General features: G+C 41.3%; 1 protein-coding gene and 1 long non-coding RNA gene across 4 annotated transcripts in view; one reads left to right on the forward strand and one right to left on the reverse strand.

Moving 5' to 3' along the window:
- The window catches only part of AOPEP (aminopeptidase O (putative)), a 378,987-nt gene that overhangs the window by 285,446 nt on the left and 71,234 nt on the right, over positions 1-22,307 (reverse strand). For all 3 annotated transcript variants that reach the window (XM_074953154.1, XM_074953153.1, XM_074953152.1), the window contains 2 exons: positions 15,880-16,831; positions 5,414-5,580 (listed from right to left, as the gene is read on the reverse strand). In XM_074953154.1, coding sequence (XP_074809255.1) covers positions 5,414-5,580; positions 15,880-16,682 — 970 coding nt within the window. In that variant the 5' untranslated portion in view covers positions 16,683-16,831. The remainder of the gene's footprint in view (positions 1-5,413; positions 5,581-15,879; positions 16,832-22,307) is intronic.
- LOC141987636 (uncharacterized) lies at positions 629-19,909 on the forward strand. The gene is made up of 3 exons (XR_012639592.1): positions 629-692; positions 18,141-18,322; positions 19,486-19,909. It is a non-coding gene; the product is annotated as an uncharacterized LOC141987636 (long non-coding RNA).

Consider the following 22,307-nt stretch of genomic DNA (forward strand, 5'->3'; position numbering starts at 1 on the left):
TCACAAGGCTGTCAGGGGTCTCATGTACTTGCAGCCCAGAATGGACTAAATTGACAAGAAGTCTCAGAGCATGCTGTGAGGCGAATGAGGTTTCACCATTGTGGTTCCTGACGTTTCCTGATGACTGAACTGGCCTTTATGCAGGTAGTGCTTCCTGCCAATAACCAACATGAACAGCTGTTACTGGTAGGAGAGATAATTTGTTTCTCATGTTTTCTTCTTCCCCCCTTCACTCTTACTTTCTCATTTTCTTCCTTTTTTTTAATGTCTGTCACCTGTTCTAATTTTTTTTCTTTTTGTCCCTCCTAATTCCTCTGTCTCCCCTCTTTTCCCTGCGCTTGCTTTCTTATTCTCCCTTATCTTTCCTCTCCTCCCTTATCTTCAGTGTTTCCCCTTCTACTGATTCCTTTTGTGGCTCTCCTCTCTCTCTCTCACTCCAATGCCTTCATGTGACTCTCTTGGAAACAGCACCACCTATAGGGAAAGAGAAAGCAATGCATATGAACTCAGCACAGGGCTTCCTCCTTGTAGTGCAAGTAACACGCCACGTCACTGAAACATTTCTGTGCTATGTGAGGGCTCACTGGCAAGACAAGGAAAATAGCTGGCGTTTCCTGCAGAAAATGGAGGAAGAGCACCTGCCCCATAATTTCTGATTCCTAATCACCCACACACGTTATCCCATCCCACAGGTGAGAGGTTTTTTCGCAGGAATGGGTGGGTGAGATTCTGTGGCCTGCGTTGTGCAGGGGGTCGGACTAGATGATCATAATGGTCCATTCTGACTTTAATATCTATGAATCTATGAATCCCTAAAATCAGCTGTGCTTTAAAATTACTTATTTCCTATACGTACAAACAGATTGTAAAACCATGATACTTTTAAACAATTTTCCAGTAGGTTATTTTTGAAGATCCATTTCCCAACTGGACATTTGCTTCACAACTGTAAGACAAGTATTTACTGTATCATGCCTGATAGCTGCATAATTGCGAAAACAAAAAGCCTATTAAATAAAACTGGATATTTTCTAACTCACGTGTTATCTATTTAGGACTCAGTTAAAAAAGGCTGGAAAAGTGCAATCTATTTATAAGTGTGGGAAAAGAAAATTTTAAAAAGCAATTTATTTTTGTATTTCAAATAATAACTATGAGATAATGACTTTGTTTCTTCATGCATATTAACTGTCTTTGAAATGGTTATAAAAACAGTTTTGAGTACCAATTCGTGCATTATAACTAAAATAAATATGAGTGTCAGTGTATCTTACCGTCTGACCTAATAAAAAGGAATATTTTCTTATATTTATATAGCACCTTTCACCACAAATAATTCTTTAGTGTTTTAAATACAAACTGAGGTACATATTACACACATACACATACACAGGGTTACTCCATCCACCACTGAAATTCAGCCACTTCCGATAGGAAACACTGTTATGTTTAGTAATGCATAAAACCATTACACAACACTTTCAGAAAGTTAAAAATAGCGTAGCAAAACAAAATGTAATTACCCAAATTATTATTTGTCTGGGAAATTGGGATTAAGAGCCTTGCCCATCAGAAAAGTTCCAAGACATCTTTAGTGACTTCTAGTGATCAGCACCTTGATTTCACATCTCATTTGGAAGACAGAGTAGCAGAGTGCCCCCTAGCACCTGAGTGCTGCATTATTAATTCAATACTCAGATACTCTGATAGGTTTCAGAGTAGCAGCCGTGTTAGTCTGTATTCGCAAAAAGAAAAGGAGTACTAGTGGCATCTTAGAGACTAACCAATTTATTTGAGCATAAGCTTTCGTGAGCTACAGCTCACTTCATCCGATGAAGTGAGCTGTAGCTCACAAAAGCTTGCGCTCAGATAAATTGGTTAGTCTCTAAGATGCCACTAGTACTCCTTTTCTTTTTGCAGATACTCTGATGAATCAGCAACAGCACTTGCTGCAGCACTTGTATCAGATGCATGTTGGAGATCTCCGACTCAACTACTGAACTGACCTAACCTGCATAGCTTGTGAAATCTGACTTGAATGCAGAACAAGCTGCTGTGGTTGCAAGCTATGAAAGGGAAAGTAGGTGTTTCTCCATGGTCACATTTCTTCTCAGTAGTAACACTAATCTTGAATTAAATTATTTCTACATGGATTTAAGTGAATGAAAGGGGAGTGTGGAAATCTTACTACTTTAAAGGGAAAAAAATACTGAGCAATGTATAGAACCCTGGATCATAGCAGCCCTAATGTGCCCAAGATACAGATGCTCAAAAATAAATCAAAATGGATCTAAAGGTGTTTTTTGATTAAAGAAGTTTGTGTACTGCACGCATGTGGGATGGAAGAAACCAGTGTTAGCAGCTAAGTGTTGAATAACAAATCCACCCACCATCCAAGGCTAAATGACTTGGACACTTACTATCTCAAACACCCCTGAAAAAAACCTAGAGATCATAAGGCTTACAGAACACTTTGAATGTATCTGGAATTTATCAACTCTGTGAAAAACTTTTCCCATTCCAAACATTTCATAAAGTATGTACTACCATTTTCAAAAATACTTTCACACCTTATTAAAATGCCTCAATATGTATGTATGCCTAAATGTGCAACATTCTGGGAGATTTATGATTATTGTTGTTTGAGAAACTGATCTGTCCCATCTGTATTTCTAAATGATAATAGTATGGGCCATATTTTTCAAAAAGGAGGCCTGCAAAAAATGTGTGCTCAACTGGGTGCACGCTTTTGCATATCCATTTACCAGAACTGCTATTCAGGAAACTATCCATTTGCATACACAATCAGCTAGCCTCTGTATGTAACCATGAAAATTGCACGTATACAAATGTAGGTATGCACCTGAGAGCACAGGTCTTCCTTTAAAAAATGTTGCTTTATTATGTCTGGTTGCTTTTCTTGTTATCTGTTATTCATTTAAACTTAACCATTTTTAAAAAAAAGAAAGTATATCCAGCTAAATTGAATGGCTATTAAAGATTTTAGATTGTCTATATGCAAATCAAAATGCTTCTTCAGTCCTATAAGTGGTATTTACGAGGGCTGTCGATTAATTATTTTTTAGTCAATCGCATGAGTTAACTGCAATTAATCACAGTTTTAATCGCACTGTTAAACAATAGAATGCCAGTTGAAATGTATTAAATATTTTTGGATGTTTTTCTACATTTTCAAATATATTTGATTTCAATTATAACACAGAATACAAAGTGTACACTGCTCACTTTATATTATTTCTGTTATAAATATTTGCACTGTAAAAATGATAAACAAAATAGTATTTTTAAATTCACTTCATACACTTGTACTGTAGTGCAATCTCTTTATTGTGAAAGTGTAACTTACAAATGTAGATTTTTTTGTTACATAACTGCACTCAAAAACAAAACACAAAACTTTAGAGCTTACAAGTCCACACAGTCCTAGTTCTTGTTCAGCCAATCACTAAGACAAACAAGTTTTTTATATTTAAAGAGATACTGCTGCCTGCTTCTTATTTACAACATCACCTGAAAGTGAGAAAGGCATTTGCATGGGACTTTTGCAGCCAGCGTTGCAAGGTATTTACGTGCCAGATGTGCTAAACATTTGTATGCCCCTTCATGCTTCGACCACCATTCCAGACGACATGCTTCCATGCTGATGATGCGCCTTAAAAAAATAATGCGGTAATTAAATTTGTGACTGAACTCCTTGGGGGAGAATTGTATGTCTCCAGTTCTGTTTTACTTGTATTCTTCCATATATTTCATGTTATAGCAGGCTTGGATGATGATTTAGCACATGTTCGTTTTAAGAACACTTTCACAGTAGATTTGACAAAATGCAAAGAAGGTACCAATGTGAGACTTCTAAAAATAGCAATAGCACTTGACCCAAGGTTTAAGAATCTGAAGTGCCGTCCAAAATCTGAGAGGGATGAGGTGTGGAGCATGCTTTCAGAAGTCTTAAAAGAGCAACATTCAGATGCAGAAACTACAGAACCCGAACCACCAAAAAAGAAAATCAACCTTCTGTTGGTGGCATCTGACTCAGATGATGAAAATGAACATACATCAGTCTGCTCTGCTTTGGATCGTTATCAAGCAGAACCCATCATCAGCATGGTCACTTGTCCTCTGGAATGGTGGCTGAAGAATGAGGGGACATATGAATCTTTAGCGCATCTGGCACATAAATATCTTGCAATGCCAGCTACAACAGTGCCATGCGAACTTCTGTTCTCACTTTCAGGTGACATTGTAAACAAGAAGCAGGCAGCATTATCTCCTGAAAATTGTAACCAAACTTGTTTGTCTGAGCAATTGGCTGAAGTAGAACTGAGTGGACTTGTAGGCGCTAAAGTTTTACATTTTTATTTTTAATGCAGTTATTTTTTGTACATAATTCTACATTTGTAAGTTCAACTTTCATGATAAAGAGATTGCACTACAGTACTTATATTAGGTGAATTGAAAAATATGATTTCTTCTGGTTTTTACAGTGCAAATATTTGTAATCAAAAATAAATATAAAGCGAGCACTGTACACTTTGTATTCAGTGTTGTAATTGAAATCAATATATTTAGAAATCTAGAAAACACCCAAAAATATTTAAATAAATAATATTCTATTATTGTTTAACAGCATGATTAATCCCAATTAATTTTTAATCACGCAAATACTGACCTTAGGAGTATGCAAAGACAGCTCAGAACTAACCCTGGGAAATTACCTCTGTGCAGTCATGCTTGGCACCACCTTACATTTGCTTTTCCCTTTACACTGTGCATGGAGGCTGTGATGAAGAAGTGCAGCAAAAAACAAAGGGAAGACAGCACTGAGATATACCTTGCATAACTCTAAGCAGGTAGGCAGTAGTGAGCACTGGGAGCCATGCACTGGTCCCAAAAGAAGTGGAAATAAAGAAGATCTTTTATGGACAGTTGGCACCAAACTGAGATCATCAACTCATTTCACATTGTTCACCAAGCAGCTATGATATGGGTAACAACCCTCAGTCACTACCACCCTTGCTAAACTGAACTGGCAACCTCAAACCAAAAATCTATATCCTATTATCAGTGCCTTCAGCAGTCTGTGGGCTGATCTGCCAAATATTTAGCTATAGATTGATTGAAACTAAGCCAGTTAGTGAGCTATGTGAAGTTTACACCTGAAAAAAACAGATGCCAGTATATTCCAGTGGATGAGGTACCAGATGGGAAGTTAGAACACCGAAGTACTCCCATCAGCTGCATGACTTTGGGCAGGTCACTTGGCCTCCCTGTACCTTAATTTCCCTCTCTATAAAATGGAGATAATAATGTGCACCCATCTTTGTAAACTACTTTCTGGCACTTTGCTAGCATCATTTTGTACAACACATAATTAAGAATATATATACTACACCTTCTTGAAGTTGTGCTGGTTCTGCTGAATTTTCACCACTCATTAAGACGACAAAGCAAGAAGCTGTTCGGACTGTGGTTTGCCATGTTGACATGGCAACCGGTGGCTCCTGACATGGAAAAAGGGCCCTGTTGTTTATTGGAGACCCCATTGTATAAACACATGGCCTATAGGGAGGGAAAAAAGATAAAAACAAGAGTAACATCATTGTTACTCTAAAACATGAAATAGTGAAGGCTGAGTAGAACTTCCCATTATAAAAAGAAATTCAAACCTACTAACTGGTTTTCAACATCTCACTTTGTCTGGGTTTTAACCTAACATGATATGAACCAACCAAGATATCAAACCTTGAAATTTTGCTTTTGTCCATCCTAACAGATTAATTTATATGTAAGAGGCAGCAGAGAAAAAAAATAGCATAGATATTCCCATCCTTTCTGCTCCCTTGCTCATGCCATGACCTTTGGACCTCAGGCAACAATTCCCCAGCCACTGGGAATTGTGAACCCAAGTGACCAATGTGAGAATTTCAGAATGACCACTAATACACTGTTGCCAACTCTCGCTATTTTATCATGAGTCTCACAATCCCTGGTGTTTTTCTTTAACCACCAACTACTAGAAACAAGTGACTATGTGACAATCTCGGTTTTCAACTACAAAAAAAAAAGTAAATTTACAAACCTCATAATTGCAGAGAAAAGCTTGAAAATGTGATTGAAGTGTGCCCTAAAGTAGAGGTGGGCAAATTATGGCCCCCAGGCCACATCTGGCCAGCAGGACCGTCCAGCCAGTCACTTAGACGGGGCGAGGGCACCGCGCCCCCGGCCGCAGCGGGAAGGGGAAGCCCCAGCCCTGGGATGTTGAGCTGCCAGGGCCCAGCCACTACCTGGGGAGGAGAGGGCGAGTCCTGCCGGGGAGCCGGGGCTGCGCTGCTTCATCTGTGCACTGGCTGCTGCGCTGCCTTGTGCCACCCCTTATATTGGGGCTTCTCTGCGCAGCCGGGTGGGGGAGGGGGTAAAGCCCCCGCAGGCACTGGGAGAAGGTGACATCACTCCCTCCGCTTCCAGCGCCGCCTGTGAGCTACAGCCCCACCTGAGCTTGGGGTGGCAAATTTTGAGCTTGGGGCGGCAAAAAACCTAGAGCTGGCCCTGTCAGGCAGGTCACTTACTCTCTAGAAGATACTCTTTGCACCCCAAAAATCTCAGAAGTAGAAGACTAGTTAATAGCCCTATAGCATCTGTGGCAAAGGGGAAAGAGAAGGAGTAGAGGATGGTTCCAGGTACATGGAAACCACAGAAAAACCACAGGATTGTAGGAGGAGAGCCCAGGTACTCCAGGGAAGAATTCCTATGAGAAAGGTAATGCTGATATTCAGATTTTTAGCCAGAGCCTTGGCCCTGCTAAGACTGTTTTGCTCTGCTCCAATGATCTAAACTAGCCTCAAACCGGTCTAAGAGGCCCTTGGAGGATTTCCCAGCATGAGGAACTCCTTGAGTGGTACAGCATGACTGTAGTGGCTTCCCTGCCAACCCACACTCTCAAACTCTGGCAAAGAGAAGATCGGGGGTGCCTACCTGCTGGCAAACCCCATCTGCCAAAACAGCCACTTAGGCCCACAGGTAGTCAGCAAAACATATGTGTTCCTACATGCTGGTGAACCCCAGCTGCTGAAAAACCCCTTGGGCCCACAGGCAGTAGGCATAACATACAGCAGTTGAAAGCCACTATCCTTTACGCTGGGGTACCAGACTGCCACCAGCAGCTTAAAGCCTGGGATCTTACCCCCACTTTTGTGCTACACCCACACATACACATAAGCTGTACTGAGAACACAAAGCCCAGACCCCAGGATCTGGCCCTATACTCATATTCCAAATGTCACACAGATATTAGGACATCTGAATTCCAGTATCATCTGAATATCAGCCTATTCTCTACTGGTTAATATACGGAGCTCTATAATTTGGTACATATACATTATTATTAATATTTAACTGATTAGGTTGGTACTCAGACATCCCAACCAAAATTGGGGCCCCATTGTGCTAGGCATGGTAAAAACACATAGTAAGAATCAGTCTCTGCCCCAAAGAGCTTATAATCTAAATACACAAAACAAACGAAGGATGGGAGAAAAAAAATAGAGGTACAGAGAAGTAAAGTGGCTTGCACAAGGTCAAACAGCAGCTCAGTGGTGGAACTGGGAATAGAACCTAATCTCCAGGCTCCCAGTCCTGTGCTACTAATATGGAAAATAAATACAAAATAAAATAGCATATTGTGCATGTGCAGTTTCTAATTTTCAAATACCTTTACCTTCATTTTTAAAGTATTTGATATATTAAATTGGCACATAAATATAGCAACAATTATATACAATTAGATCCCACATACAAAGGAAAGTCGAAAAGTTAGAGAACGGTTATGATATTTGGTAAATCCAGGGTTTCCATTTTTTCGATAGCTGTTTTTATGCTATTTTTGTTCAGATATACTCAGAGCCCTCCCTTGGTTAAGGCGAATCGGGGCGACCGCCTCAGGCCCCGTGCTTTGGGGGCCCCGCCTTTCGATAAAATTGGGACTGTCCTGATATTTAGTCCTTTATCCAGCGTCCTGACCGATGTATGATTGGGACGCGATTTGTCCCAATATTCAGGTGAGGAGGTGGGTGGGGAGGTTAGGTGGGAGGCAGGCAGGTAAGCGGGGTGAGGAGGCAAGCGGCGGGCAGGTAGGTGAGGAGGTGAGGGTGAGGAGGCGGGAAGGGGGTGCAGAGGCAGGCGGGTGGGTGGATGGTGAGGAGGAGAGCAGTGGTCGGGTGGCACATCGGACAGATGGCGAGGAGGCGAGCAGCAGGCAGCTGGGTGAGGAGGCAAGCAGCAGGTGGGCAGATGGCGAGGAGGAGAGCGGTAGATGGGTCGGGGGGGTGTAAGAGGGCAAGTGGCGGCCAGGCATGCCAGCGAAGAGAGGCTGATTTGTCCTGGACCCCATGCCCCGCTACGGACAGCCCTGGATATACTGAGTAACTTATCATTCCTAAACAAAATTTCTTCAAATATGTCAAAGTCTGCCATGAAAATAGCAACAGATCATACAGAGCCCTATTAAAGTTTGCGCGGGAACGTCAGAACAACAGTTACATCAGCTTCTTGTTAGATATACATATATTCATGGCACAATCGCCTGGAGATTAGCTGATTGACAGGTTGGCACTAGCTGAGGTGTCAACTAACACTGAACTGTCTCATTCTGTCAGAGAGGGAAGAGTTTAGAAGATTTGCAAAAAGGAAAACTCTGCCATGATTTACACAAAAATATTTTTTCTTCTTTCAATGAAATTTTTAACCTGTTTTGTCCATATTTTTAGAAAAACAAAATCAAGCATTATTGGGTTCCTTCTATTCCTCTGAATCACGTTTACTTTCTTTGCTATTTATTTTTCTGTACTTAATATACATTAGAGACGTGTTAAAATGTCAGCAGTGTGATGGTGCTATACAATTACAGAGTATATTGTAGTTGGCAGTATTCCCCACTTTAGGTCAGGGCTGCTCAATTCCAGCAGATGAGTGGACCAGAAATACAGAATTTCGACCTGAAATGATGGTTCTGCACTTCCCTTACCGCATCAGGGAACTGCTATCTACACAGGATATGTCACATAGTGTCTATGTTAAATAACCATCAGTTCCAGACTGCTGTTATCAGACACTGATTTTTTTTAATTACCATTACCACAGCTAGTGAGAGACATGGCAATTCTCCTGCTTTCTGTCCTCCTCCCTAGCGCACCATCCTTTCTGTATCTCTCTTCTTCCTCTCTTAATATAGTCTCTTCTCCCTCTTAAAGTTCACATAGCCATCACATTTTCAAGTCACCCCCACACTTGGCCATTCTTTTTCTTTATAATTCCTTACCTCGGTAGCCTCAGACATTTATATGATCTATCTGACCCCACTCCTAACAGAAGTAGGGGGAGTTAGAGAACAGAAGAGAGATAAGCAGTTAGGCAGTCCAGTTCTCTGTGGCTCCTACCGTGGTGTTACCACAGAGATTGAGTTACTATGGAAAGACAGGTCCCAGCAAAATGTAAAGGGCCTAAGGTTTGAAAAGGAGATAAAATAAATATGTACTGGGTGACCCACAATGGCCAACTTTATGACTGCTAGAACTTCAAACTCTTATGTATTTGGAGAGCTTGGAATATAGGACATGAGCTGCAACCCACTCAGATTCTGCTTCCAGAAGTGAGTGAGCAGTGGCAACTGTGGTGGGAATCAGTCTGAGAGTTGCTTAGACTCTGGGGTTCTATTCACTAATCTTGCTTGTGTGCAAGGCTACCCTGTTAATTGCATTCCTTTTTTGCGGTAATGAGTGGGAAATTATCCTAGTTAGAGACGTTTAAAAAGTGAAAACCTATTTTCATGAAAAAATTTCTGATGTTGTTTTAGTTTCAAAGTATTTGAAACTGATCCATTTTTCATTTTTAAAAATATTTTTCAGTATTTTTATATCCCCAATATTTGCATAGAAATCATTATCAAAAATATTACCAAAATACTGTGAATTCCTAAAACCCTCAGCACAGCATCAGAGCAAGTAAAATTATATTAGAGAACTTTCTAATCTAATTTGTTCCTTCTTCCTCTCCCCAATTCCATCTTATCTCTTCCTCTTCCCCTCCCCTTCTTTCTTTGGGAACAAAAGCTCAGTGGCTGAATGCTTCTCCCTTTTCAGAAATCCACAATAGGCAGATACAGAAAATGAACACTTGGCTAGATTAGACAGATTTGAAGACAGCAATCTACCCAATAAGCAACTGGCAGACCTGCTAAGCCTCATATTGGATTTTGAGGGCTATCATCAAAAGCCCGGGACACATTAGACACAAACCAGATTTTGGACCCAGTAGAGAGGAATATTTTACAGAATCAATCCAAACTTCCAAATGTTTTGGTTCATGGTTTGGGTTGGCTCTCATTTTATTTGAATCAGTATATCCCTTCTTAGATTTTTTTAAGTCTACTCAAAGTGTTGTTCCAAGCCTGGCCTATAACCATGACAATGTCTAATTGAATGATGGAAAAGAGCTATTTCTCATTTGGTGCACAACCCACAGACCATCCTGCAGCCATATGGTAGACTCTAAATTTCTTCAGAATTTGAGTTTTCTTTTTTAATAATGATTAAATTTCTATCCTCTTTTCTGGCTGTGAAGCTATCCTTCAGAATGCAAACCAATGAAATAGTGTCTGCTTGATTCTATAGATAGACTGCCCCAAAACACAGCTTATAGTTCTGAGTGTGCACTGCCTCCGTATAAAGACCTCTCAACAGTCCTGGGTTGTGTGGGACCAACTGGCTTTGACCTACAAAATACCCTGACCCAGTTGAAGCCACTCCTGTCCTGCAGGCCTGACTGGGCTCAGCTCCCCAGCACAGGCCTTGAAACTTGGCCCCTGGCACATACAGTTGCAGGTCCACTCACTCAAATCTGGCTTGGCAACCCACCTGTCCCCCACATCAGGGGCACTGGGCCAAACCTGAGTGGCATTACAACCAGTGCATCAGGGGCCAAGCCCAGTCAGTCCCATGGGACAAGAGCTGCAACGCTGCCTCTGTGGGGTAAGTACAGGGCAAGCTCGCTTTGAAACCATAACTCTGGTGTCTTCCACCCCCACAGGGGCAGAACCTCCCCCAGCTTTATTAACTTTAAATGTTAGGAGGTATGCATATATTTCAACAATGTTTTAACTCGGAACCGTGATGATAATGTCACGTGTCTAATCAGTCAGAAACTACTTCTTGACTATTTAAGAATAATAATAATAATATATGCTGAAATATGTTACTTACAAGTATCTAAAATATTAAAATTAGGAGTGGAGCAGAGACCTTTGGCTGCAAATGCCAGGAGAGCAGAAGATAGTCATGGGCCTTTGTCTGCAGCTCCCACAAGACCAGAGGTCTTGGGTGCAGTCATGAAGAGAAACAGAATGTCTTTTCTGTTTTCAGATTTCCCAAGTGTTTCAGTTATCCCTATGCTGAAAAATCCAGACAGGCCTTAAAATTAATTTGATGAAAGGTTCAGACACTTTCAAAGGGACAGAAATATGTTTGCAAACACATCACAAACTGAACCCAAAAGACGAGATGAACAAGATTTATCTAGAATTGACGGACTCACAATGTTCCAATGCATATTTCTTGAGAGAAGCTTACTGAATTTCTTTATATACCAGTATGCTTGACAAACAATAGATATCCAGAGTTACATAAGAGGACTGCTATTTGGAAGCATTCTCTTTGGAAATACCAGCCAGCAGTTCTTTTCCGTTATGAATCTGAACAACTGCAACAACCATCCTAGCAACCTACCTGCATCACATAATGTTTTTGTCTTTAAAGCCTTCAGTTGCAAAGAAGCAGTGCTACTCTTTCCTTTTAACATTCCTTCCAATGTAACTCTCAAACACATTTTGCCTCTCTACATGTTTTGTAGAGTACTATGTACATTTACTGTGCTCTGTAAACATAAACTGTATGCATTTACCTCTGCTTAAAGTTACATGTAAATCCATTTGTGAATTAGATGCAGCCCTCAGGCTCCTCACAAGCCACTCAGTTCTGAAAAGGTTCTGCAGCACTTTTCTACTAATTCTTTGGCTCTTATTACAGTAGATGCACTGTGGTCTAACAATGTGAGCAGAGAACTGGGAAATAGGACTCTTAAGTATCCCCAGATCTGCCACTGACTTCTTCTGTGACCTTAAGGTACTCACAATCTCATTCTACATCAGTTTACCTACCTGTAAACTAGGGGAAACACTAATTTATATACATCAAAGGGGGAACTGTGTGAATCAATTAATATTTGTAATGCACTTGAGAGCCTCTGCTGAATTATTTGTTAATAATAATTATTATTAAAATAGAGATTTATGCTGAAAGTAGCAAGCTTTACAGCTTGCACAAAGACAAAAAGGGGTAGAATGCTTTTAAAACATTTTGTCCAATACTTTACATAAAAAATTAGCTGTAAGTGATCTCAAAAGATCCATAAATTTGGTTCGAATAAGTCCAGAAACTTCAAACTTTTTGAACTCCTTGGTTCTAGAGCAAGGGTTCTCAAATTTCATTGCACCGCAACCCCCCTTCTGACAACAAAAATTACTACACGACCCCAAGAGAGGGGAACGAAGCCTGAGCCCACCCAAGTCCCGCCACACTGGGCGGGGGGGCCCAAAGTCCGAGTCCCACCATCCCTGGCGGGGTGAGAGGGCAAAGCCAAGGACCAAAGGCTTCAGCCCCAGGCAGGGAGCCTGTAACCTGAGCCCGCCACTCAGGGCTTGGGCTTCGGTCCCAGGCAGAGGGGCACGGGCTTTGGCTTTACCCCCAGGTCCCAGCAAATCTAAGCCAGTCCTGGCGACCCCATTAAAATGGGGTCGTGACCCACTTTGAGGTCCTGACCCACAGTCTGAGAACCCCTGTTCTAGAGATTATGCTGAATATCCTTGTTTTATTTTAAATGGTCATTATAGACAGAAGAACTGACTAAAATGCTATCATTTGACCCAACAAATATGTTACTTGTATGTATTCAGAGTCCTGTTGCTCCTTTATTATGAAAAGTAAGGTTTTTTATTGCTAGAACAGTTCTGAGAAAGTAAGGTGATTTCTGCTGCAGGTATACATCAACCGAATTGTAAAATAAATTCCAACTGAAATTTCTTTATTAGAGTGGACAAAGAGTAAAGGCAGAAGGAAGCTGTGTGGACTTTCACACTTCAGGTTTAATTTGCAAAGCTGGCAGTTGTGAAAATCATAATTTTTTTAAACTGACTATATTTAATATGGAATCATTTACTTAAACAATAAGCATGGAATCCTAAAATGAGATTTTGATAGGTCCTAAATCTACGAAATACTTGAGCATAACATTAAGTATGTTAGTAGTCTCACTGACTTCAGTGGGGCTAGTCACATCCTCAAAGCTTGGGAGGCCTCACTGAATTGGGACCCTGGTCACTTTTCCCACACTTCAAGTGATATTTTGTTTTATACATACTTTTATCTTAATAAGGATACTGTTGCAGACTTCTGGGAAAAGGCAAGAACAAAAAAAGGCAAGCCTGCTTCTCTTTTTTGCCCTATAATTTATTGCTCTTGTAGGGAGCCGCAAAAAGGCAGCCGTTTTTACCATATAAACCCAATGTCCTGGGGCTGGATGGAAGCTCCTACTGTGAGCATTAATGCATTTTCTAGTATCAAAGTATTAAACAGTGAATCACTGAAATTCCATGTGTTCAGGCCTTGCTTTGTAAAAAAAGAAATGCAACCCATTATGCCTGTATTTAATTTCATTGCACATATACTCATCTGAATCCTGCCCACTAATCCTAATCACACTGCTTAAATAGATTTTTTGTGACTCATGACAGAAACAAAAGTATTTAAAAAAATTTTTAAAAAGGTGATATAATATTTATTGAATACTACATCTTCAAAGCATTGTACAAACAAACTAGAAGATATTGCATTTGAAATGACTACAGAATGTCTGTTCCTTCATATTCATTCAAGCAATTTTTTGGAAGATTGGAACCCTAGACAGTAAACTCCTTGGAGAAAGGATTGACATTTTGTCTGCCTATACAGCATCATGCACATATGTGGCATTGTAGAAGTAATAAAACACTGTACCATTACTCCTCCCACCCCATATACTATTAATTGATTTTATTTTTTAAATGAAAACAGAAAGAAAAAATAAATAATGACAAAGTTCTATGTGGTGGGGAAAGGAGTTAATTCCTATATTTATAGATGTATCATCTGTAAATCTCATTTCACAACATTTGAAAATAAGGATTCTAATAACTCTTTGTGATCTGAAAACTTGTGATAGGAAATAGTTTCTGGAATACAGCAATTAAAAAATCAACCTACAAGAGACAGAAAACAAAGCTACAATAGACTGTTTCCATCAAACTTTCTGATAAAATGATCACCACATTATCTTTTCCACTCTACAGAAGCATAAAAGCCTTCACACTTCTGTGCAACTCCCATGAGCTGCTTCTAAATATAAGCAGCAAAAACTTCACTACTATCCCTAGGAATCAAATGGGGGGGAAAGATTAAAAACTAAGAGCACTTAGTGATTTAATCTATAAAAATTTCCCAAATGTTCAAAACATTAACCTGGAATAACAACCAAAAAACACTTCTAAAAAAGTCTGATGCTACCTGGTGTCCAAAAAGTTATAAAAGCTAAAATGAAGGACAGAGAGCCACTGACACACTTGTAGGATAACAAGCAACTCAACCTCCTCATGCTTCACTCAATACAATGGTAAAAAATGCATGACCTCACTTCATAAAGGTGCCACATCAAATGAATATTCCTTCGGGACCAGAATTATCTACTGATTAGTAATGAACATGAGCAAACACACTCTTTGCTTAAAGCTTGAGTAGGTTCAGTATTAAAATTGTCCAAGTGCTTTATGCACAATTAGAGGGCCAAATTCTGACTTCAATGAAGTGACTCAATTTCCACTAGTGTGGCTGAGATTGACTGACCGCTCAGTCTCTGTTTTGTGGAAGAGTGACAAGAGTTTACTGGAATCTGGTTCCCTAGCACCGTCAAACTTGATGGCACAGTAGATTTCTTGTTATTTCTCAACTATCTCCACTGAAGAATCCAATAAACTATTGAAATCCCATTTTAAATATCACAATCCAATGAAATTACAGTTCATGTAATTGTAAACCTAACTTTAAGTACTCTGTACAGCGTCATGTACATTTACAATGCTATATAACAACCAAATCTCCACTCAAATTGCAACTCACAATTTACCTGCCATCAGCAATGTATTTCATATTATGCACAAAGGGGATTTTAAAAGTTGGTTAAGAGAGACTAAACAGGAAATATAGATTCTAACTATAAACTCAGTACAGAATTAATAAATGACAAAAGGCTAGTTTGTGAGATATTCTATTCAGTATTACAGATACCAATTGTTATACTATATGATCAGTTTCTTATGCTAGGAAGGAAAAAGAACGCAGAATACTAAGGTGAACGTATCTGTCATTTATACATTCTCTTCCCCCACTACTGCCTCATCGCACTCTCTGCCCCTCCCCCTGGACACATACCACCTTTACCCAACATGCAATACAATCCATTACTTCCAGTCCTGAATATGCAAGCTAGATAAAGGCAATCATTTGATCCAGGATTAAGGAATGTAATCTTGTTAGGGTTTTGTCTGCCCTTCAGTTTACCTACTTTACTGATCCAGTAGAATTCAGACTAAGGATGAAAAGAAAGCAGTGAAAATGAATGTTTATCTTCTTTGCACAGTTAATGCATTTAATGCATCACTCTGAATTCTTCTCTCCCTGCATATAAAATTAACGTGTAACTGTAGAGCCAATAGTTACATACCTGCCACTCTGGTCTGTGGTCCATGTAACTGATCTTCCCTCTGGCTTTGTTTTGTACCATATCCTTATGGCATGAGGAAAGTCTCTTGGTGCTTGAACCTCTGCTTTACTTATCTCCAAGCTCCAAGTGCCAGTGGAAAACAGAAGCTCTCCACAACCAGGCGCCTGGCTGCAGTGGGTGTAATAATATAGCTGTTCCCTCCAATGATCCGCAGGTAAAGTCACAAGTTCATGTACAATCTGATTCCTAAGATTTCTCAGCTCTTCAGCATCAGTTAGCTTGGCAGACCTTGTAAATTTTTCAATACCTGGCACAGCAGCAACATCTACCTCCTCGACCTTTAACACAGATAAATCACAGCAGTCCAATACCAGCAAAAAATCTTCACTCCCATGAGTCTCTATGTCACAGCAGTTCTTTGAACTAGAAATCCCAGAAGCCTGTTCCCCGTTGCTATGGTTACCATTTTTATCAGAAGTATCTTTTTCACCTTTAGCACAGACTGAAAAATCATTATATCCTGTTTTAGATGAGCGGGCACTTACATTTGTCACAGGACTGTGACAAGGTTCAGATGCCCTAATTTTGAATGTTTCATCTGACTGTGGAAGACAGACTCCTTCCCCAGCACTGCCTCCTTTTTTGCATCGGCTCCCAGGCTCAAAAAAGAGAACTATGGTGCCTTCAATAACTTGGCTTTTAAAATCCACATCTAAGTCCAATACATAATGCTTTACAAGCATGTGGCGTGTGTTGGCCATTAGGGGCAGGTCATCCTTAGCGGGATCTAGCTTCGTCTCCATGTTCCAATTTGCTAGGCAACGGCTTTCAAATTCTTTGTCATTTGTTACATAACATGTTTCCAGGACTTTCAGCCTCCCAGTGGCATAAATAACGATTGGTTCATATAAGTTAGTGTAGTGAATTGCAGTTCCACCACTTCTCTCTTCCTCTGTAGAAGGGAAAACAATCAAAGAACATTTTAAACAAGTGTTCTGAAATGGATGTATCTAAAAGTTAATAAAAATAACTGTGCTGTAGTTATTAGAATTTCTGTGGTCAAATATTGAATTCCTTTGTTTATACTGAGGTAGTAAGCATATTGCTCAAGAAAAGATTTCAGGATTTGGCAACTAGAACAGCAGGCAGTCTAATCTATATGACAATCGTAGAAGATGTCCAAGTAAACAGATTTATCAAAATATTAGTTTGTTAACTAAAGGAAATGAGCTTTAACGATACAGCCTCCTTAATGACACTTTCTTTTCACTGGCAACCCTTTGAAAAAGATACATTTTTATGCAAGATCAAACTTACTTCATTACAGCATATCTTGTTTTTAAAGATGCTAAACATATCATTTCTAATTTCTTGCCTCAAATGACAGCGATTATTTTTCTACTGTGATTTAAAGTAACAAGTATGAAAGAAGGCTAAATGGCCTCATATGTTTTATACTTTGAGAGTAATAATTTAATATATACAATGTAACTCCAGGGATTAATGTACTTTCTATATTAGAACTGCTTTCATATCAGCACTTCTAGTAAATTACAAGAAAATGAGCCAATTTATCAGGAGTGCATTCTAAGTATTCCTCTGAGATTGCTCATGGAGATTTTTCAAATGTATAGTTAGATACTCAAGGTATATCATTACATCTTAATAGCTGGAAACCCATTAACATTCTGGATAATAGCCTTCTTATGGCAAACAAAAGGTCTTCTCACTGGAAAATATGCAAATACCAATACAAGGGAGAAAAACATAAAAATGCATCAACATCTGTAGCAATAAAAGACAGAAGTTCTTGTTCTTCATGGAAGTTTTAAACCAATACATACTTTGTTTTTGCAACATAGTGATTGAGACAACATTCAGATTGTACAAAATCATTTAGCTCACTGATGTTTTGTTTGTTGTAACTGAATATTTTCTAGCACGTTCTATTTCTGTCCATTTATTGAATATATAGTAAGAAACCTTAGAGACAAGAAACTGAAAACCTTGGCTCAAACTCGTAGTGCAGCTTCTCTAGGGCAGACTTGCTCAGGATGAGCTTTGAATTTCTGTGTGCATTCTAGGTTTATTTGTCAAAATATACTTGGTGGTTGGCTTTGTTTTCATATCAAAGATTACTACTTTGCATCTCTATTACTCAGGCCTGGTCTACAGTACGCGGTAATTTCAGAATTAACCGAGTTAATTTGAAATAAAACTGATTCCGTCCACATGACCAAACCGTTTTTTTCTATTTAAAGGGCTCTTTAATCCGATTTCTGTACTCCACCTCGGCAAGTGGAGTAACGCTAAAATCGAGATCACAGTTCCGGGTTACAGGTACTGTGGATGTAATTCGACGTTATTGGCCTCCAGGAGCTATCCCGGAAAGCTCCCTTGTGACCGCTCTGGACAACACTCTCAACTCCGATGCACTAACCAGGTAGGCAGTAAAAGCCCGGGGCACTTTTAAATTTCATTTCCTGTTTGGTCACCATCAGCACAGGAGACCATCAGCACAGTCCACCATCACAGGCGACCATGCAGAGTCCACCATCACAAGAGACCACGCAGTCCCAGATTTGCAGACGAGCTCCAGCATGGTCCGAACGGCAGGTACTGAATCTCATCGCATGTTGTGGAGACAAATCTGTTATGGCAGAACGTTCCAAAAAAAGAAATGCGAATAAGTACGCTAAAGTCTTCAGGGCCGTGACAGAAAGAGGCTACTCCAGGGACACAGAACAGTGTCATGCAAAAATCAAGGAGCTCAGGCAAGCGTACCAAAAAGCCAGGGAGGTGAATGGGTGCTCTGGGTCACATCCCCATACATGCTGCTTCTACCATGAGCTGCATGCAATTATGGGGGGTGACGCCACCACTACCCCACCACTGTCCATGGACACCTGCAAGGGGAGAGTTGCACGGAGCGAGGAGGATAAGTTATTGGAGGAGGAGGAGGACGACAGTGCACAGACGGCAAGTGGGGAATCCGTTTTCCCCCCTAGCCAGGAATTAGTCTTCACGCTGGAGCCAATAGCTTCCCCCCACTCCCAACGCGGGCTCCATGACCCTGGAAAAGGCACTTCTGGTGAGTGAGAGCCTGATCAGAGCCACGAGGTGGGTGGGTGGGTTGTTCGCACTGAGCTGGTTGCGTTTAGTTTAAAGGGCTCATCCCTGCTCAGAGCCTCATTGGAGCCACGTGGTGGGTGCGGGGGGGGAAAGGGGGTGTTGTGCGAAGCAATCATCCCAGGGAGCCTGCAGGCCCTCCTTTTATATGGCAAACCCACCAGGTATTGCTTGTTATGGGAAAGGGGGCCCGGCAGTTTGAAAGCATTGAAATGAATGCGGAAGAAGCAGAACGCCGCATGCCCCAAGGGCTTACCATGGCTGCCTGCAAGCTGAATTCTGTTGCCCGACCGCATGTGATGGCTTATTCACACCAAAGTGGCAGGCACTGCAGTATAAGAGGCAAAATGCGACCTTGTACAGAAAGAACATGTGCTGTGTACTCTGAATTGCCTGTTTCACTGAGAAAGAGTGTCCCCTTTGTTCTCTAAAATGTTATCTTTTAAAATACTACCCTCCCTTTTTCTGCTCCCGCAGGTGCAAATGTTTCAACGCGGCCCCTATCTACTCCGTCCCAGAGGCTGGTCCAGATTAGAAAGCAGAAAAAACGAACTCGGGACAACATGTTCGCCAAGCTCATGCAGTCCTCCCGCACTGATAGGGCCCAGCTGAATGCATGGAGGCAAACAATTGCCGAGTCCCGTAATGCGTTAAATGAACACGAAGAGAGGAGGGACGCTTGCGATGAGAACAGGCAGAAAGCTATTGTCAAGCTCATGGGGAGCAAACTGACTTGCTCCACTGTATGGTGGATCCAATGCAGGAAAGGCAGCAACACCACAGACTGCCACTGCAGCCCCTGTATAACCGCCCTCCCTCCTCCCCAAGTTCCATAGCCTCCTCTCCCAGACGCCCAAGGACACGGGGGGGAAAGGGGAAGGCTACGGGGACCCACACACTCAACCCCAGAGGATTGCACAAGCAGCAGAAAGCTGGCATATCTGAAATTTTGATTTGGTTTCTGGACTTGTCTTTCCCTCCTCCTCCACCCCCCTAACCCAATACCTCCCCCCCCCCCCCCCCGGGTCTACCTTCTGATTTCTCTCAATGTGTTGTGCAACAAATAATAAAGAACGTTTTTTAAACAATTGTGACTTTATTTCCTTTCATGTATATAGGGGGCGGGTAACTTCAAGAGAAACAAACACAACTGTCACACCGTACCCTGGCCAGTCATGAAACTGGCTTTCAATGCTTCTCTGATACGCAGCGCGCCCTGCTGTGCTCTTCTAATCGCCCTGTTGTCTGGCTGTGCGAACCTCACCGCCAGGCGAGTTGCCTCAACCTTCCATCCTGCCATAAACGTCTCCCCATTACTCTCACAGATATTGTAGAGCACACAACAAGCAGCAATTACAATTGGAATATTGGTTGTGCTGAGATCTAACTGAGACGGTAAACTGAGCCAGCGCGCTTTCAAACATCCAAAAGCACATTCTACCACCATTCTGCACTTGCTCAGCTTATAGTTGAACTGCTCCTTACTACTGTCCAGGGTGCCTGTTTACGGTTTTATGACCATGGCATTAAGGGGCAGGCTGGGTCCCAGAGGATACCTATAGGCACTTCAACATCCCCACTAGTAATTTTCTGGTCTGGGAAGTAAGTCCCTTCTTGCAACTGTTCAAACAGACCAGAGTTCCTGAAGATGCGAGCGCCATGCACCTTTCCCGGCCATCCCACGTTGATGTCGGTGAAACGTCCCTTGTGATCCACCAATGCTTGCAGCACCATGGAAAAGTACCCCTTGCGGTTTATGTACTGGCTGCCCCGGTGTTCCGGGACCAAGATAGGGATATGTGTTCTGTCTAATGCACTTAGGGAACTCCAGTGCATTAAAGCCATCCAAATGGTCTGCACATTTCCCAAAGTCACTACCCTTGATAGCAGCTGGTCAATGATTGCGTTGGCTACTTGTAGCACAGCAGCCCGCACAGTAGATTTGCCCACTCCAAACTGATTCCCGACTTACCGGTAGCTGTCGGGCGTTGCAAGCTTCCACAGGGCTATGGCCACTCGCTTCTCAACTGCGAGGGCTGCTCTCATTTTGGTGTCTTTGCGCTTCAGGGCAGGGGATAGCAAGTCACAAAGTTCCATGAAAGTGGCACTACACATACGAAAGTTTCGCAGCCACTGGGAATCATGTATAAAATCGGTTCTGAAAATTCGAATACAATAATTTCTAAATAATTTTGTACTGTAGACGTACCCTCAGTCTTTTAAAAAACTGAACTAAGACACAAAATATTTTGGGGATTAGAAATTAAAGAAAGTGGGGAATCATGAGGACATCTAGCCCATTCTCTGCCAATATAGGAATATTCTCTACAACATTTGTCTAGTTTCTTTTAAATATCCAAAGTGTTGAGGCATCCCTTGGGATATTGTTTCACAGCCTTATATACCTCACTAGTCCAGAACACCTTAGAGAGATTTGTATGTGGATCTCCCACGGTCTGTGCAAAAATAGCGGTCAGGATCAGATTCCTCTATTACTCCTTCCCTCTTCTGTGGGAACCCATGGAGTACTCTCTCTATTTGATTGGTATCCCAAGGGGAAGGGGAAGGCCAAGAAGGGACTAAATTGCCCCCCACACTTCCGCCCAGAAAACAAGGTAACATAGCATTGGGCTGTATTACCTTTTCCATGGCCTTCTCCCATGGCCAAGGGGTGTTTGGGGGACAGCTAGAGCAAGTGGAAGCCCTGATTGCATGTCTCATGATCCCCTTTAGCACAGACCTTATACCATGCCATGGAACCCAAAGTTAACACACAAGGCCTTTTCCTTAGGAGGATCCAAGTAATTACAAACAGCTGGGAGGATGGAACGACAGCTCATTTCATACTGGGTGTAACTATATCTAACCCCATGCTCAGAGAACATTTAGGAGGACACTCAAAATTCCTCACTGTATTTCCTTTCCTGAACTCCCTCCTGCAAGTATTTCCACATGGGAGAAGTTTTCCCTATTTTTCTTTCATTTAATTCCATTACTGGTAGTTACAGCCTCTTGTACCCTCCTCAGTTATCACATGCTTCACACAGTCTCAAACAGTTATCATGCTCCACAGCATTTTAGTTACCCACTTAGGCAACCTATATGTACATTTAGCTCTTTTAGAACTCAAACTTGCATGGAATCCACTAGCACAGACTCCTGAGCCCATGCAGAGTCACAATGAAATAAATGCACCTTTGCACAAGTGTAGGGACCTACACTAGTAGATTCCAGTGCAAATCTGGCTCAGTACTTTGCCAATTTGGCTTCAACATTTTACCCCACCCTAGTTGGTCTGC

Source organism: Natator depressus, chromosome 5 (assembly GCF_965152275.1).
Source record: "Natator depressus isolate rNatDep1 chromosome 5, rNatDep2.hap1, whole genome shotgun sequence".
Classification (NCBI taxonomy): Eukaryota; Metazoa; Chordata; order Testudines; family Cheloniidae; genus Natator; species Natator depressus.